The sequence below is a fragment of the Phoenix dactylifera genome, chromosome 16, assembly GCF_051530095.1.
Source record: "Phoenix dactylifera cultivar Ajwa chromosome 16, Ajwa_hap1_PhDact_Kaust_v1.1, whole genome shotgun sequence".
NCBI classification, from domain to species: domain Eukaryota; kingdom Viridiplantae; phylum Streptophyta; class Magnoliopsida; order Arecales; family Arecaceae; genus Phoenix; species Phoenix dactylifera.
In genome coordinates this window covers 16,751,352-16,770,486 of record NC_143205.1, presented here as the reverse complement: position 1 = coordinate 16,770,486, position 19,135 = coordinate 16,751,352, and the positions used below count along the sequence as shown (strand labels likewise).

Sequence of the window (19,135 nt, the reverse complement as noted above, 5' to 3'; positions counted from 1 at the left end):
GCCTATACGCTCAATCTGAATAGTCACCTAGATGGGGTGGGATAGCGACGCATCTCGTTCTATAGAGAAGAGAATACTCCCATGTCACATGATTTATAACCCTATCATCGAAGGGTATTTAACTCCCTGTTATTCACACTATCATTGAAGTTCATTGAAGTTTGATCTTCAAAAAGTTTAGGGGTGAGGATTCTCAAGTGAAATAAGCATGGATTCCCTAGATTTTTCTACCACCTACCATCCCCTCCGATACTCTAGTTTGAATGAAGTTAGAAACATAGTTTAAAGCTATTAATGTAGTAATTAGAGAGGTTTTCCTAGCATTTCTGTGAGGATCCATACGGGTGTGTATTTAGTCCCATATCGGTTATTCGCCGAGGAGATCTTGGATATTTATACAAGATTAAGAAATTCAAAAATTACTATCTAGCTGGCTATTTTGGATGAGGTCCTGAGTTGTTATAAAAGGTATCAGAGTAAATTTGGCTCATAGCCTATGTGGACTAAAGGACACTGAAGCACGAGTTCATGGAGACTGACCACGGAACAATTGTAGTGCTTGTGGTTAAATTTGAATAGATTTGAATCCTTAGCCTGACGAGAACGTCAGAGCTTGAACGAGGAGAGTATGTGAGGACCTGTGCGGACGTGTGTTTAGTTCCATATCGATTATTTACTAAGAAAATTTTAGGTACTTATACCAGATTAAGAAACTCATAAATTACTATTCGGCTAGTCATTCTAAATAATTTTTTATTTTTGGCCAGCCATATCCTATATATGATAGGTATTCTGCTATATCTGTGCAAGGGTCAAAAAGAAGGGGAATCTGTGAAATGGTCAAAAAGAGGGGGAATATAGGAATACCACTGAGGTGAAGAGTCGTTGTACACTTGGGTGAAATTGAGCTTAAAGTAACACCAAAAGATAGATCCCAAATTATATCACAAACCTTAACTTATTTAGAGGAATTGTTATCCTAGTCAAGTCAAGGGTGGTAATATCATCCAGCGGTGCGTGGGCGTGGCTGAAGTTCAACGCATTTATCCCGACCGGCGAGCAGCCAATAAAACCATATCTCATCTTCTCACGGTTCCCATCCTCTACTCTCTCTCCATCAGCTTCGAGCAAGCGAGGTTTCAGCATCTGGAGAAATGGCAGCTCCGGTGGTGGACGCGGAGTACCTCAAGGAGATCGAGAAGGCCCGCAGGGACCTCCGAGCCCTCATCGCGAGCAAGAACTGCGCTCCCATCATGCTCCGTCTCGCGTGAGTTCCCTCCGCCCCTTCTCCGATCGATCTCTCGTAGCTCAGCTTCTCTCTTTACGGAATTGTTGCATTCAGCGTTCGATTTTCCCTTATTCAATCCTTTCGATCGGTTATACTCTGATTCTTTTCTTAGATTTATCTGATTTTTGCTGCTGAAGTTCTTCTCCTTGTCCTGATCTAGAATTTATGGACTTTTGAGCCGAATTTTCGGTGTTTCTGGTCGCTTGGAACCTGATTTTGTGGGGATTGGGTTCCTGTTACGTGAATTTGCTGTTGATTTTTTAACATCTGTTCAAATGAAATTTTATCGTTTCTTTTTCTGGCTGGATTGATGCATGTCGAGGGCTGGGCGATGCTATAACTTGCAGCATCGATGAAGCTGGAGATATAAACTTGTTTTGTTTGTGGAATCATAGAAAAATTGGAATCTACTTGCAGTCCTTTTTTTCCGGCACAAGAGTAGGCTTGGTGACCGCCCATCCATCACTATTTTCGTTTTCGTTGACTTCTCCTTTTTGAGGAAAAAAAATCCATAAAGAGCAAATAGTGGAGAATTAAATATCATGGACATTTGCGGCAGAGTTGAGTATGTAATACTTAAAAGAAAAGGAAAAAAATCCGATGTGTTATTGTCAAATTTATAGTAGATTATGTATTTTCGCTCCACCTATTATTACTCATTCTTCTTGTACTTTCCATAGAGCCACTTCAAATTTTTGTGATTTTTACTGATGTTATCATGAATTTCTTCCTTTTCCTCTGTTGTTTTCTGAGTTTAAGTGTCCATTTCAAGTTCTCTTGTGGTTTCATGATGTGATTTGGATACGTAAGTCTTCTATTTTATGACAATATGATTCTCGATCAGATTACCTGTGCTAAATATTCTTTGAGGACACCTTCTATGTAAGATTTGCATATAATTACACATTATGCACACCGTGACACTTCAAGTATCTTTCTTTCTTTTCCTTCCAGATGGCATGATGCTGGTACCTATGATGTAAACACAAAAACTGGTGGCCCAAATGGTTCCATTAGGCACGAGGAAGAGTACACTCATGGTTCTAATGCTGGCTTAAAAATAGCTATAGATCTTTGTGGTATGTCCCTTTACATTTCCTGGACCCATCTTAAATAAAGAAAAATGTTCAATTCAATAATACTCAATACTTATTGCTTGCAATTCAACTGTTTGATTGTTTATGTAGCAATTATTGTCGTTGTAAATGTTTATTGTTGGGCTTCTTTATTAAGTAAGAATGATGAAAAATCGTCTCAATTGCTTGCGAAACAAATTGGGTTGGCCAAAAGTCAGGCATCAACTTTTATATATGTCTGCAGTTTATACTAAGAGACCTAGACCATTCATGTAGAGTCCATGTGCTGTTTTAGCCCTCTTCCAGTTCTGTCAATAGTAACCTGAATATTTGCCTGTTCCTTCTTGTATTTTTTTGTGTCTCTGCCTCCTTTCATCCATGCATATTTTTTGACTTGATTAACATAAAAGGAACTTTCAATACTAATCAAGATTACCAAAGAGAAAAATTTGGAAAGAAAAAAATAAAGTACAAAATCATGCCGTTCAGCATGCATTTTCAGGTCAATTTGCTGCAGGACGTGGTTTTAAAAAGACATGAGCTGTTTAGCACAGAGAGAGAGAGAGATGGGCCACTTGTTTTGCTTTTTTTGGAGTGTTAATGCCTCGGCGATAGGAGTTGATAAAATTTTTATAGGGAATATGATGTCAAGTTTTGTTCAAACCTTTTTGGAAAAAATCCTCAATTCTTGTTTGCTAGCAGGTTCTATCTTTCTTTAATTGCCTATAAGTAATATGAGTTTCTATTGGAGGTACCTCCAAGAAATAGGGTATCATCTTGCTGATGCTGCCAGTATTGCTTCAATCAGATCAAGAACTTGACCTCTTCTTGCTTTTCCTCTTTTTTCTGGGAGTAGGCAGGTATCTTGAAACTGAATGTATTTTCAGGTTGTTTACAGCTACTCAACTGCTAGTATTATGGGTTTATTCACATCTTCACGGACAAGGATGTGTCTTATGTTCGATGAGTCTTCTAGTCATTGTTTATTTAAAGTATATTAAAGGGGAAATTTACATCATTAAATGATTGTTTTGCCTTCTCACATAAAAGGCTGCGTCTTATGGCTGATCGGCATTCCAGTTATTTTTCAGGTAATGAAAAATCAAATATATAATTTTCAAGGGTAACATACACCATCAAACAATTACTTGCGAGTATATTACAGAAGTGTTCCTCTTGGCTCATGCTTTGGTGTTATTTTCTATTAGAGCCTGATGATATCCTCATACGTGAAATCTAAAGTTAATAGTGAAAGATGAAGAAAGGAGGCTGTTGCATGTATTCCATACATTTACTGCAATATTGGTGCAGCAATGAAGAAGAAATAATGAAGAATGTTACCTTACAAACAGAATCGGATATTTGGATATGGGTCGGATAGTTGTCTATTTATATCCATATCCATTTTTCTTTGACGGATATGTATATGGATATGGATATTAGTCGGATGCTTAAATTTTCATCCATATGTAGATAGATTTAGATACGAAAACGGATCCGAATGGATATTATCCAGTCCACTTTTACTTCTAAAATAAGATTACCATGTGCATGCAGGTAATGATGCGAGGTGAAAGGTGCTTGCACTTGTGTGTAGGCACAAGGTGGTTACCTGCAGTTTGAATCACATGCATCTTCTCTTTAGTGGATTTCTTATTTAATTCATGCAAGGTCCCCATAGAAGGGGTGTGGTTAACTTTTGAGGTGGTTTTCACCTAATTCCATATAGGTTTAGCACCAGCATGTGTATGCATGTGTATGCATGCACGTGTCACACACACACACAGAGACAGAGAGGGGGAGATTTGCCTGATTTGTGGGTAAGTTTGGTTGTGTTCAGTAATGAAGGATTCCTAATGAAGATGGAACCCATGGAAGGTGATCTATAGTTTATAAAATGTGTGCAAAACCAAAACATGTATGTCAAGACCTCTAGCCTATCATCAAATTATCTCAAAATTGACATCTCTTATAGAAGTTTATAGTTCTTATTTCTATTTGATCAGATCCTTCTGCCTATTTTTATTAGTTATAATGTATGACAGTTATAATAATTTGTTAAGGCACACATGCTGAATATTCATCGGATGTTATCTAAAGTAGCGTATCTTCTGGTAGCTTAATGGCATTCCTTTTCAATTGGGTAGTGATATTGCCACTGATTTTGTTGTTTCCAAAGCAATCAGCTATTAATTGATTGTTATGTCCTCGACTACACTTTCGATGATGTATTGCACAAGAGGGCATAATAATCAATATATTGTTCATCGCTGTGGGAACAACAAAACCAGCTCTGGCAATATCCCTGTCCTTTTCAATTTTATAGAATATCTAATCACAACAGTTGAATACACATTTTCACATGCAAACAAAACCTGAATACTGTAGTACTATTACCTTGGGTTCTTTGTCTCTAATTTTATTTTATTTTTTTACTGTTATTAGAGCCGGTGAAGGCGAAACATCCAAAGATTACATATGCAGACCTTTATCAGGTGATTGTACTATAGATCTAGCTTCTTGTATTTCTAGTTTTATGTGAACTTGAAGTTTTGTTGCTTCATATTCAAATTCACCAAGGATATGGGAGTTTCTATTCAATATCATATTATTTCTCGAGTATTAACAACCATCTTAATCAAATTTTAAAGTAGAGGAGATGTATCATATTTTTCATTTTGATGACATATCCATAGGCAAAATATTAAAAAAATACATTGAGCTAAAAAAAATAAAACATTGAACCACATATTTTAGATATTAGGATGGAGAACTCAACTGCTTTGGTTTCAAATTATCTGACTTTTCTGCAAAATTTCAAGAAATGATCTGACATACAGAGATTATTATTATATGCTAATTATTATATTCGGATGCGAAAAGAAAAATGTTATTTTATTGATTTTTTTCTTATCACAATTCTTATGTGCTTATTCGCGATGGAGGTTTGGTCCATCACATCCGCACCCTGCCCCTGCAGTGTCCGTCAGAGCTTGACTAGCTGTCCCTCTTGGGCTTACCGCCCATTTAGATCTGTTCGTTCAGCCGAGAAGTTAGACCAACTTTGTAAGAATATCTTCAATCAATATATAAATCGAACGGTTAAAAAAAATTGAAAAATCAAAGAAGTTTGAAAAATAAAAAAAAATGTAAATTTTTTTGGAGTTGGTAAAACTATTTCGATCAAAAATGTATCACAAGGGAATCCACCGTTCATATTCTATTTCTACAATATAGAAAAAAATAACAAAAAACAAAAAAGTATGTTGCTGCTCTTTTGAAAAGAGTAAGGATCACCGAAGTAATATCTAAACCCAATGATTTCACAAAGCAAAGATAAAGGATTCTGGAATAAGTAAACCTATTTGAAATTGTCTCAACAATTGAATCAGAATGAGGAATAAAAATAGATTAGTGATGAGACAAACAAAAGAGGTTAGAGACGGCTCAATAAATGTCTAAGGGTTTCCCTTCGAACTCTATCAGAATTACCCAAATTGAGTTATGAGATTTCTTTTTTTTTCTGTCTGTAAGGAAGTAGGGGCTGTTTGGATAGTTCTAAATTTACCTATGTAAACTTTTTTATGAAATATAGCTTACCTCCCTTTAAGAGTCATTATTCAAAAAAGAAGGGGTAAGCTGTTTTTCATAAAATTCATTTTTCAAGTCTTGTGACGTGTGAGTTTTCTATAACAGGATTTACGGAAACCAACCAAACATGTGTTTTGATTTTGTTGTTAACCTGTTTTGGAAAAACCAGACAATGAAACAGTGCTTTAGTGAAGATCCACTCAATTTCTGAACTGGAGTATTGCTCTATCAGAAAATAATGGCTTTGTGGTACAATGGGCAACTTTCAGAAATCACATGGGGGGTTTTGTTAGTGTTTTTTTTTTTTTAAAAAAAAAATCTAGCCTATGTTGTCAAATTGGGCAAAGGTGGTTGTTACTTGTGCTAATATATTAGATCAGTTTTTGATACCCATTTTTATGTCCACTAATTTACTATTTGCTTTTTAGTGTTTTAGGAATAGAAATTCTTATTTTGCATTACCTGAGAGGATCAAGATTATCTGTTGGAAAAGGTTGTCACAATGATCAGAATAAATGATGAAAAATGATTCAATATACCATTCTCAAAAGGCTGAGGCAACGGCTCTTGTTTATGCTTTGCATTTTTATTTTGTTGTGATATAAATTATTAATGTGAGTCAATTTGTTGTGAATATTTTTGTAATCAGCTTGCTGGAGTGGTTGCAGTTGAAGTTACTGGAGGACCAACGGTTGACTTTGTCCCAGGCAGACGGGTACATGAAATGACCTTTCTTTAGAAATAGCTGTCTACGTATCAAATACATATTGATTAATTGTGTGTTCCTGTGTATCAGGATTCATCAGTTTGCCCAAAAGAAGGACGTCTTCCCAATGCTAAGCAAGGTCACTGCAATCACTTTGAACTGATATTTGTTGATTTCTTTCTTTCCATTATTCAAACCGACCTCTAACATTGTGCATAAAGAATGGTTCTTTGAGGAAATATGCATAAAGGGTAGTTGACTGAAGAAATGTGCATGAAGAAATGTTCAACTGAATGTCTCGTTGATTACATTTATAGCGTTCTACAGCAGGTTGTTCTGCTGCTTATATTATGCAGGACCAATTCCTGCATAAGACCCTTTTAGCTATCAGTCCAACCTTCTTTGTGCCTCGAGTTTATGCCTTCTAGGTGTTCTTGTCTTGTTCAGCAGACACAATGATACATCCACTTATTGCAAAACTAAATGCAGGAGTTTATGTGCATCAGATCAATGCACGGATTCAAAAAGATTGGTCTAAGCTTGTTGCTAATTTTATGCTTATTTTTGAATATTAGATAGTTTTATGCATGCATATTCTTGAGGCAATGTTGTCCCTTGTAAGTTTATCTTTTAGTTGGCTAGGTATCAGCCATAACTGTCTGAAGAGTTTGCAAGATTCCTTCAATTTGTTATGATTCTGGTAGCAATAATAGTTTGTTTCTTTAAGATGCGTTATATTTTATTCTTCATTGTTACTTGATCTGCTGACATTAGTATTTATAAAAAAATTTCTTGGCTTTAGGTGCACCACATCTGAGGGAGATCTTTTACCGGATGGGCCTGTCAGACAAGGATATTGTGGCATTATCTGGTGGCCATACTCTGGTATCAATTTTGTCATACAACAGCACACTTCATGGTTGAATTAAAATACCTCACAATTAATATTTGCTTTTCCTCTTGAAGGGAAGGGCTCATCCCGAGAGGTCAGGATTTGAAGGTGCCTGGACAAATGAACCTCTGAAATTTGACAACTCCTATTTTGTGTAAGACTATCATAATACAAGTTCAGGATTCATTTCCTATTTTGTTTTTGTTCCTCGTTGAGGTGAAAAGGGGGAAACAAACTTTGTTTATATGATGTGTCAGAGAACTGTTGAAGGGGGAAGCAGAGGGACTTCTGAAGCTTCCAACTGACAAGGCTCTGTTGGAGGATCCTGAGTTTAGGCGCTACGTTGAGCTGTATGCTAAGGTAGGTACTATTGGTGGCTTGGTCTTCCATCTGCAAAGCTTCTTTATTGCTCAATGGAAATGCCATTGGTGATCAGATTCTTAATACCCTGCATTTATGATTTGGCAGTGAGCCCTTAAGAGTACTATGGTGATTTCTTTCACATTCGCTACTTGTAACCCCAGAACATGTTTCATGCTGACACCATGATTTTGGCAGGATGAGGACCTCTTCTTCAAAGACTATGCAGAATCACACAAGAAGCTCTCAGAGCTGGGTTTCACTCCACGTCGCACTGGTTCAGCCACCAAAGCAGATGCAAAGACTAGTGTTGTATTAGCTCAAAGTGCTTTTGGAGTGGCAGTTGCTGCAGGTGTGGTGATCCTGAGTTACCTCTATGAAGTTTCTAGGAGGAAATAAATAGTTAGATCTGGCTTATTTCTAGTCTGGACGTGCAATTAAATACAATCAGATAAAAAGAAAAAAAAGAGAGAGACTGCAACACAAATCATAATGTGCGACCAGCCATGGTCTGCTCTGTTGTAGCTGTATTTTATGGGAATACTCATGAACTATAAACTGGTTGGTTACAACCAAATCAGAGATACAGCTGAGCTGTTCTTTCAGAAAATTTTCAACAATCTCGACATTGCTGACTTTTTTATAGTTAGCGAGACTGGTTATTTTTGGGATCAAAATATAGTGTTGTATGCATGATTAGCTGAGATATCTAGGAACAGAGTCATCTTGCCATGGATGCAGCTATGCCACTTGATAATACAGGAAACTTTGGATTGGTGGGTAATTGATGAAAATCTGGTGAAATGAGCTCGGCTGCTGCTCCGACTTTGCACTTGGTTGAGCTGCCGAAAAAAATATGAACGCTAATTTTGCATGCTAGAAATTGTAGTATTAGCCTGATTTACTTATTCACTGAATTAATGAAACCTTTCAGAGCAACACTTGGGAGCTCTAGTTAGGGGCTTATTTTGAGGACATCTTAGGTCCGCTTAGTATTATTTCTTGAAAGAGCTCTTTTGAATGATTTTGTAGATAAAAATTTTGAAACAGTTTTCTAGATTTTCAAAAAGCTAAAAAAGATTTATGGGGAAAAAGTTTTTTTGGGTTGGAAAGTGTTTTTTTTATTAAAAAAAATTAGACTCATCCAAAGATATCCTAGTTCAACTCTCGACAATGATTTTTTTTTAAAAAAAATAAAGTAATAATATTTTATAATTATAACTTTTGATAGTATAATATAATGTAATTTGATAAAATAATAATGTTATATTATCATCATCATCATCATTATTGTTATTATATTATAATAATATTATTATTGTTACATAATATTATGATATTAGAAAAAAGAGAGCAAGATGCCCATTTTTACATAAATGACTAGTATTATACTAATATTATAAAAATATTATTATATTTAAAGAAATATAAAAATTTATTATTATTGTATTATTTAGATTAAATATCAAAATAAATAATTTTTTAAACTAGAAATATTTTATAATAATAATTTCTGACATTTCAATAATTAAAAGCATTATGTCAAAATCATTTTTCATTTGGTTACCAAATAAACATTAAAGTTCTAAAGTACTTTAAAAAATGAAGTTATCAAACAATAACTAGTTTTGTATTAAAAGCTCTAATAGCGAAATGTCTATTGTCCAAAATTTTATAAATAAAAGCTCTACTTCCTACAACAATGCTAAATGGAGTCTTAATTTAGCTAAAAATTTTAATGTTTGATTTCCTTGGTTGTAACTTAGAATTGGACAGGTAATCAATCTGTAACACTTCTGCCATGAACTTGGCACCTGTCTGTCATGAATCATTTCATGTTGGGTAAGAAAATGGTGCTTTATAGCCTTTTCCAGTGATGATGATGTAATCACTTGTGTAGATTACTTTTGCTTCCTAACAAACCTTAGATGCAGAACTCTTTCCTCCTAAGGTTGATTGTTAGTGAATGCCTCCTTCACTGCAGTCATCAGTCGATGATGGCATGTCTTCTTTTCACTGGACATCAAAAGCTAATTTTCTAGGTATAATGTTCATTTCTATACTTGTACTGCATTTAGTCTAATTCAGCCACCATAAGAGAGGTTTTTAGGTCTGTCCCAACATGCATGAGGATAAACTTGAAATTGTAATTTTGGAAAGAAGATGTGGAACCCGTAGTAGGAGAAAAATAGTGGTGGGGAATTTAGTGCACTTAATTTCCTGACAAGGACCTTGCTCACAAGTTGACCCATCATTTATGAAATTGAGGACAATATTCTTGACCAATGCCTCAGAGAATACAAATTGGGACCCTGATGAAAATTTTAGATTCTGATACTCATTTCACTTTTCCTTCTTAATTCTATCGATAGAGTAGTTCTCGCAAGCGTTACTCTTTGTTGTTAACAGGTAGAGAACAGAATTGAGTTTCATTTGAATTGAAAGATCGAATATTGGTCATCAAAAGGGTGTAAACATAGAATATTGTTCGGAAGCCCATCCAAGTAAATAAAAACATTATTCCAAGCAAACAGCACCAAGCAGAAGAACATTAAAAAATAGGAAATTTCAGCAAACTAAGAAAGGACCAGCACAGAGGTTCAGTTCAGTAAAACTCCAAATTTACTGAAAAAAAAAATCAAGTTCTGCTAAGTCCTGGCAAATAAGAGTTTGTGACCAATAAACTGATAATAAATAATAAAACAGTGAAATATATATATATATATATATATATATATATATATATATATATAGACACACATATAAATAATAAAACAATTGATTGTTATTAGCTGTCTGTTTTGTTACAATGATCATTTCAAACAAGCAAGCAGAACATATTTCCATGCTGCTCTAAATAAACAATTCCCATTGTGAGGGGATCGAGGAGAACAAGATCATCTCCTTCCTACTACTACTTCTACTACCACCACTCACTAGCAAAAGACAATTAATTGAAGACTTTCATTCCCTTCTCCTAAAGAAACCTATCATTTAGAGAAGTTGCCTTAGTGATATCCTGGAAAATCCTGAGCCTCTTCCCCATTTTCCCCTCGTTCAACGCTGGGCTTGTGTTATTATTAGCATCAGTCTTACCAGTATCAGTATTACCAGTATCCTCAAGAACAGGAGCTAGAACTGCTGCCACAATGGCATCATTGAACTCAATGTTGTCTGGCAATTCTGGCCAGTTATCATCTCTCCCTTCAACAGAGAGAGATTTCTTTGTGTTGCTTTCTTCCTTTGTTCTCTCCATTGGCACTCTAGGTGGGAGGGACTTCTCCACGGCGTTGCCCGACCTTGTCCTCTTGAGGTTACCGAAAATTGGATCCTGGAACGGATGATCGATCCCATTCGGGTCTCTTATCATCTTTGACGAATAGAACGGTGGTGCATCGACGTTGAGCGCAATGTTCGACAAGAATTCAGGCTTTGCATTGGTGCTTATTCTGTTCACATTGACATTTTCATCACCGAAGCGTTCTCGTGGTGGCATCGTGTAGTCGATGCAAGGTTGAGGTTGCCATATCGAGGAAGAGCCGATGAATGCATCGAAGAGCCTATTTTCTTTATCGAATTGATCCCTGGCAGTGCGACCTGAGAATTTAGCCTCGAGATCGCGGAGCATCTCCTGAGCTCTCTCGTAGGCTTTCAAATGGGAATCAGCTCCTCTTAGGCCATCAACAACCGCTGGCCTCACCTGTTTGAGGGTCTCTTTGGCCTCGGCAATCTTCCCTTGCTTCATCAAACAGATGCCCAGGTTGCACATCTTATTGTTATCAGAAGCAATCAGAAGGGCTCTTCTGTAGGCCCCCTCAGCTTCAATATAGTTATCCTTCTGCATCAGTGCCCAGCCTAGATTCCCCTGCAACCATGCAATATCATAAGTCGCAGTTTTGATCAGCCCCCTTAGAAGCCCAATTAGAAGACCACGAACAAGAATTTTTGAAGTATGGTAAGGAAAGAATTACAGAAGGGAGTCCTCACTAGAAGTCTGGTTGCTTCTTGCTCCAGAGAGACTTGGAATTTCCTCCCCTGAGACCGAGCCGTCTTCGTGCGCCTCCCATTGAAGGCCAGCCCTTGCTGGATAAGTTGCAACTTGTGATTCAAGAGAGCTATCTGATCATCCAATCTCCCACACCTCTGTTCACATTTCAGTTAGGTCTAGAAGTTAGTCTATTGGTCATTAAATCATCGTTAGAAAATAAAAAGAGAGAGAGAGAGAGAGAGAGAGTAGGAATTAGCAAGAAACCTTGAAAAGATCCAAAAGAATGTTCTCTAGGGACTCCTGCGCCTGATCCGAACACCGGTTCCTCAGCGACTTTATAGCTTCAATAGCTTCCTCCGCTCGATTCTGCTGTTTCATTACAATGGCCATATCCTTGAGTGCGCTATCAACCCGGTCCCCGGCATTGATTGCAGCCCAAAACAATGGAATTGCCTTCTCAGGGTCCTTATCCACTAGCTGATACCATGAGGCACACAGGAAAGAAGGAATTAGAAGAACAAATATCAACATCTCAAATTTGTTTAGATGAACAATGGAGGTGTACCTGAACCCGTTTCGCCTTCACATAGGGAGTGTCTCCTATGGGGACTTTGTGGGTGATGTGGAACGAGTCGGGCCTTGGCCTCACGATTGGTTTAATAGGCGAGCAGGGTGCTGATTTCGATGGCCGGATTCCGGTGGGAGCATTGATGTTCCACGGGTCTTGCATCATCTTCCTCTTGTTTGCGACCTGCTTCAGTTCTCCAAGAGATGATTTTGTGAGAGGCGTAGAAGAGAAGAAGAGGGGGGATGATCGGCTTCTTTTGCTCTTCTCTCTGCTTCAGAAGGAAGATTTAGGAAGGTCGAGAGCAGTGCAGAGAGAAAGAGAGAGAGAGAGAGAGAGAGAGAGAGAGAGAGAGAGCTATGGATTTGCTTCAGGGGATCATGGTGTTAATACGAATCGTGAGAGGAGAATTTGGAAGCACACGACCGTTGGGGAGAGAGCCGTTGGAAAACTAGCCGTTGGGGATCGATACTCGTGGGCGACCGGGTTACCGGCTCAACCGGTTGCACGGAATTTTCAGGCAGTTTACGACCGCACAAACTTAGAAAAGGAAATAATAAATTAATAAGATTCCTCTTCGAAGCAACGCTTGGAAGATTTTCCACTGGGATTTACGAGGCTTATTTTAAAAAAAAATTATTTCATTTAGACGAACTAATAAATATGTTCCTTAGTTTGGTTAATTTATTTTATATTTCAATCGAATAAGAAAATGCTATGGGATTATTCCAAATTTTGAGGTGATCTCCTCTATCATGTACTCTCATTATTCCTTTCTAACTGCGAAAATATTCTCAGTATTCCTTTCTGTCAAGAAGCACTACTTTGTAGCTGCATTTATCAATATTAGTTCTCCCATTGGAGGACTCAAGATTAATTTTGATGGTGCTGAGGCTCTATCCCCATTGCAATTATTTGTTATTCATGATGCTGCTGGTTGCCTATGTTCGGTCCCTTCTGCTGAGCTTGTTGAAGCATACTTTGCTTTGTATTATTGCCAGGTGCAAGAGGTTTGGCTTCAAGGGGACTATGCCATTACTACCTTTTGCTCTAGGTGTATGAACTTTCCTTTGCTATAAGACATCATCATCTCTTGTAAGAAGACCTTGAAGACCTTCCTTGCAACCCACATCCACAGGCAGGGAAATCAAGCTGCAAACTGGTTGGCAGGCCAAGCGCAGGCGCTGCAGGGTGACTTCCTTCTTCATAGTAGAGAGCTGCTCTCTCTCTCTTATATATATATATATATATATATATATATATATATATATATATATATATATATATGTATATATGTATGTATATGTATAATTAGATCTACTTGTCTACAATGTTACAGTGGTTTCAATAAGCTTGATTGTTTATTTAATTTTAGAATATGTTAAATATTGATTTATATTTGAACCAATCTTAAATCAATCTTGGTTCAAGCTTGCTTGCATTGATTTCTAGCTCGACTTACGGTTATCAAGCTTATCAATTGCCCATGTTCAACTTGATACGAAATTAAGCTCAATCGATTTTGGAATAATATAAACAAATCGAGTTTGCTCTGAACTGTCAAGCTCGAAGTCAATTTCAAGCCAAGTTTGGTTGGATCTAGGCTTGATCGAGCATGGCTCAACTGCACCCCTTTCTCGAACTTCCATAATTTAATTCCTCTAATGTTTTCCAGGCGCTTAGGTACACCCGATGCTGAAAAAAGTTGCCATGCCGTATTCAACAGAGAAAGAGAGATTTCTTTCTTGTTCCAAAAATGGAAGAGAAGAATAGATGAAAGCAGGACCAATTTTTATTGTTAAAAGTATTACATTCCTTATATATGTCCAAATCTAATAAAATATATATTTTAAAAAATCGTATACATTGTATGTGTTAAGATCCACCAAAGTCATGAAAAAAGTTTTTTTTTCCACATTATTTTTGCAAAGCTGGCTTGATATGTACCAATCCAACCAGCTTTAGAGATGGACTGGTAGTAACCAACTGAAGGCCACGTGGCCCACATCATGGAGGCCCAACCCAAGGAAAATTAAATGTTGGGTCGAGGTTCAGATTAATGCGGCCCTGGTTGCATCTATCGGTGAGGGATTGCATCAATTACTGTGGGAGCTAAATTTGTTCATCAACTCAACCTTCTGAGTTACCACTTGATTTTCCTTATGCTAACTACTCCTGATTCCCAATGGTAAACAAGTGATTTGGCATCTTCTTCTTTTTTCGAGCGGTCAATGGCATTGGCTGCTCATCCTACTTTGGTATAGGTGCAGCCAGCAGAATCAAGAGCTACAATCCGGTATAACTATGAAGAAAGGACCCTACATGTGTCCAGAGAAAAAAACAAAAGAAAGTGATTTGGCTAGAATCGCAACTTTTAGGATGTACAGAATGCAAAATAAGGTTGTAGCATATCTTACTGTCAATTTCGTTTTTTCACTGAACAACTAGAAGGTCAATAGAGTTCTTGTGCTTGACTCTTCCATTCTATGTGATGCTCAATCTTCAGATTTCATGATATAGATATATTGCATCATCCATATTCAAGTAGTTAAGAACTAATTTTCACAAATATAATCCCCATAGTTAAGTGTGATGGAGGATGCAAGGATTAGGAGCTTCTAATGGAGGGAATATAAATAAGTTTATGCACCTCTGTTAGAGTTTTCTTTTGATGAGGGATTTGTTATAGTTAAAACATCCTTGAATGTGCTTACTTGAGCAGTGTTGCAAATGCATCCGGGGACCCGGCTCAATAAACTCCTTTCCTTTAGGACTATATAGGTTTGGGTCAAGGACAGAAATTGATTAGTTTGAAAAAAATGAGATCGATTGGATTTTTTTATCAACATGTCGAGTAAACAAACATGATAAGGGATGCAAGGCATATAAAACAAGTTCTCATTCATGCTCACTAATTCCACCAAAGTTTGGTGAGAGTAGACTTCAAATGACTAGAAACAGATGCAATATGACGCAATTGCAGCTAAATTTTCCATGGCTTAAAAACCAATTTTGTCAGTGAGTTAGGTTAAGTAAGATTTATGTGGAAAGCCCAAGACTCGGTCCAAGCCTCGATCTAAACGAGTCAATGAGACGCTGTTGATCAAGTAATATAGTCCTGATCTTCTCAAACGACACTCCAGAGACAGACGGATTCTTAGAGCTGGTGTAAGTCTTGTCATGATCGACGACTTCTACGTGGACTTGACTCAACTGAGGAGATCAACGCGTGGAGCTCGCGGCTGTCGAATTTTGAACGCTTTCATGCACTCCCAAGCTTTAAGAAAGCGATTTACCAATACTGGTTTGCCCCATATACCACATTGGCAAGACCTTGTTTGAACCGATCTCAAGGCAGTGTAGGAAAGTTGTGTTCCTTTCAGTATATTGATGCAGGTAGAGAGCTAAAGAATTACATGAGGTCTGGCTTCATTAATTTGCCTCTCTTGGCATGGGAGAACCATGCATGAGAAATTGAGATTATTTGGGATTACATGTGGCAAGGGGAGCAAAATTAAGGAAGGTAGGAGAGTGGTGGTGTGGTGGATAATTAGGTCATGTGAGGTGGGGATGTTGTGGAGACCAAAAGGAAGGATAACAAGAAAAAAAAGCCCAACCAACCTCCTCCTCCTCCCATGACCCCCACTCGCTTGCTAGCCAACACCAAAAGGAAGGATGTGGGGGAAGGTGGAAGGTGAACCAAAGCCCATACCTCAACCACACCATCCCCCTAACCTCCTCCTTTTTCCACCTTCCCTTGCACATTCTAGAACTACATCCTTTACCTACAGCAGTAGAGTAGCTCTCATGGGTGTCCAAACTACTCAAGTCCTCTTTGGCCCAGCCTGCAATGTGCAAGAGACTTTGAGAGTCATGCTGAATTATGATAACTTTCGGCGATATTATCGAACATGATTGGAATCTCATAATTCACCATGCATTGAAGGCAAAAATGAAAATTGAGAATTGTTGAGCACTTGCTCGGATGGTACTATCATCAAACTGACGAGGATAGCGTGAATATAGGGTAAAGAAAAGATAATATTTAGCCCTTGTAATCTTTTTTTTAAAAAGATTATACCATTGCTGCAAAGACTCGTATGGTGTGAGTATACTTTAGTTTGCGAGTTAAAATATGACCCAAGGACAAAGCAGGTATATGGGTAGAAAGGTGAGGATGAGCCTCTCCTAATCTCAAAGAAAAAAAAATAATCAGGGGTCTAGGTTCATACAACTACATCTGATGAAGTAGTAAATTTTGCATCGGCTAAGTTTAATGACATTAGCCTATCTTGACACAAACTTGAAAGTTGAAACATGCATTTAGGCTAGTGGGCCAAGCTCAACCTGGAGATTCAGATTTTGGTCTAGGTCAAGTTTCAATCAAGTTAGTTCTACCTAATCGGCTCAAAACTTTAGAGAAAAATGGACTAGATCTCAAGTAGACTCCACCCTCGCGAAAACTTTAGAGTCACGGGGTTGGAGATGCAATCAAAAGGCTACCATTCTAAGGGAGAGAAACGAGGCTCCATATATATATATATAACAAACATTACTAAATATCAGATGAGCATGCATAAATGATCAAAAATTCTTTAAGGGTACCAGTTGATTGAATTGGTAAACTCTGTTAGTGATGATATGGTAGCTTTGGATTCAAGTCCTCCTTTCATCATAATTCGTAATCCCAATAAACTATATAAATAGTCATTATTTATTTTTTTGATTTTAAAAAATAATTAATCGGAGAATCGCAGTCACTCCACTTAACTTGTTTCACCTGCACCAGTAGAAAATTCTAACTCTAGGATTAATTATTAACCTACCTGCAGCTCTCAAACCACCAATTACTAAGTTGATATAAGAATTATTTGCTTGAAATGCTTAGGACAGCATGTGCCACCCACTCAGGTCCTCCCCCCATTTGGAGGAGAGCCACCACTTGAACCATAATTTTTATTTTCTCGAACCAATAAAATATAAGAAGCATATGAAATTATGGTGAAGAATAGTCAAGTGCAGAGCAAAAAAAAAAAAGAAAAAGAAGAAGAAAGAAAGTAGAGTGGGAATCAAGGCTTGGCATCCCCACTGCTTGCGAGCTCGCTTTACACCTACCTAAGGGTGGAGGCAACACTGATGTGGTTGTGGCTTGTTTAACTGGTGGCAGGTGATGATGTCATGACTTGGGAGGAGGAGGCCTACCAGCCACTCCCCTACTAACCTTTTTTTCTCACCAACTCGCTTCTAGAAAAACTCCCTCCCAAACGCCTGCCCCTTCCGGCCCTTTCAGCCGGAGTCAAACGCCTATAAATCCCCATCCCCGTTCCGAGGGGGGAGCTTACGCTGCACGCATAGAAGGGGAGAAAGAAAGCACACAGAAGAGAGTCATGGGGAGGTCTCCATGCTGCGAGAAAGCCCACACCAACAAGGGGGCATGGACTAAGGAGGAGGATGAGCGCCTCATCGCCCACATCCGTGTCCATGGCGAGGGCTGCTGGCGCTCGCTCCCCAAGGCGGCTGGCCTCCTCCGGTGCGGCAAGAGCTGCCGCCTCCGATGGATCAACTACCTCCGTCCTGACCTCAAGCGGGGGAACTTCACCGAAGAGGAAGACGAGCTCATCATTAAGCTCCATAGCCTCCTTGGTAACAAGTAAGTTCCTATATATATATATATATATAACAATTCATATAAAATTTAAATTAGAAATTCTCTCTCTGAGACCATGTCGTGAATGGTTTTATGAATTGGTGCAGATGGTCCTTGATAGCTGGAAGGCTGCCGGGGAGGACAGACAACGAGATAAAGAACCACTGGAATACGCATATCAAAAGGAAGCTTTTGAATAGAGGAGTAGACCCCGCAACCCACCGGCCGATCAACGAGCATGCTTCCAACGTGACCATCTCCTTCGAGAGGAGAGAGGAGAAGGGTAGTGCTGCGGTTCGACATGAGGAGAGGAGTAGTAGTGAGGAGTCATCGGCATGGCCGCGGGGGCGGCTGCAGCAGCAGCAGCTGAAGTGTCCAGACCTTAATTTAGAGCTTTGTATAGGCCCTCCCCTGCAACAAGAGTCATTGGAGCCTGTGAAGAGGGAGGGGACGACCCTTTGTTTCAGCTGCAGCTTGGGGTCGCAGAAGAGCAACGAGTGCAAGTGTAATGGCTTCCTTTGCCTCAGCACTGGAGTGCTCGATTACAGAAGCCTTCAGATGAATTAATAGAGCAAGGAGCACTTCAGAATTCTAAACTTTAGAGGTTAGGGGCCGGTATGAAGAGCTTGCATCTTTGAGGGACTCTTTAATTTTCTCTTCTTTCTATTATGTATAATTATTACAACATATAATACTAGATGCCTCTGATTATTCATAACAATTGCATGGATTCCTCTCATTTGTGTTTCTTCTTCTTCTTCCTTTTTTCCTTGACTCCTATGGCATCTTCTGTTCCTGATTCTTTGGTTTCTTTTTACGTTCTGTTCTACAGCCACCTATATTTCTTTTTCTTATTCTATGTGATTGCTTTGAGTGGCAGGACGGTACTGGCAAGCATAACAAAAGTGTAAAAAATGGAAAAACCATAGACATACGTTCGCTCGGGCAATGATATTTTTTGGGGCCAAGTTGGGTATTCTTATCGTATCCAAGTGCTGTGTCCCTGGCCCATCTCATTCAAT

The 19,135-nt window shown here is 38.3% G+C and overlaps 3 protein-coding genes across 3 annotated transcripts; 2 read left to right on the top strand and 1 right to left on the bottom strand.

Moving 5' to 3' along the window:
* Positions 1 to 990: 990 nt before the first annotated feature.
* Positions 991 to 8,523, top strand: APX3 (ascorbate peroxidase 3). Its single transcript, XM_008810184.6, has 9 exons — positions 991 to 1,267; positions 2,243 to 2,367; positions 4,810 to 4,859; positions 6,605 to 6,670; positions 6,752 to 6,800; positions 7,464 to 7,546; positions 7,628 to 7,707; positions 7,811 to 7,913; positions 8,112 to 8,523. The coding sequence occupies exons 1-9, from the start codon at positions 1,155 to 1,157 to the stop codon at positions 8,310 to 8,312; spliced, it is 870 nt and encodes a 289-aa protein (XP_008808406.2). The 5' UTR covers positions 991 to 1,154; the 3' UTR covers positions 8,313 to 8,523.
* A 2,157-nt stretch (positions 8,524 to 10,680) lies between these two features.
* LOC103720478 (protein POLLENLESS 3-LIKE 2-like) lies at positions 10,681 to 12,871 on the bottom strand. The gene is made up of 4 exons (XM_039118009.3): positions 12,467 to 12,871; positions 12,166 to 12,378; positions 11,901 to 12,056; positions 10,681 to 11,778 (listed from the first exon to the last, which is right to left on the bottom strand). The coding sequence occupies exons 1-4, from the start codon at positions 12,632 to 12,634 to the stop codon at positions 10,891 to 10,893; spliced, it is 1,425 nt and encodes a 474-aa protein (XP_038973937.1). The 5' UTR covers positions 12,635 to 12,871; the 3' UTR covers positions 10,681 to 10,890.
* Positions 12,872 to 17,604: 4,733 nt separating this feature from the next.
* LOC103720469 (MYB31 transcription factor31-like) lies at positions 17,605 to 18,852 on the top strand. Its single transcript, XM_008810183.5, has 2 exons — positions 17,605 to 18,116; positions 18,221 to 18,852. Exons 1-2 carry the CDS (start codon positions 17,854 to 17,856, stop codon positions 18,678 to 18,680), a joined length of 723 nt encoding a protein of 240 aa, XP_008808405.1. The 5' UTR covers positions 17,605 to 17,853; the 3' UTR covers positions 18,681 to 18,852.
* The last annotated feature ends 283 nt before the right edge of the window (positions 18,853 to 19,135 follow it).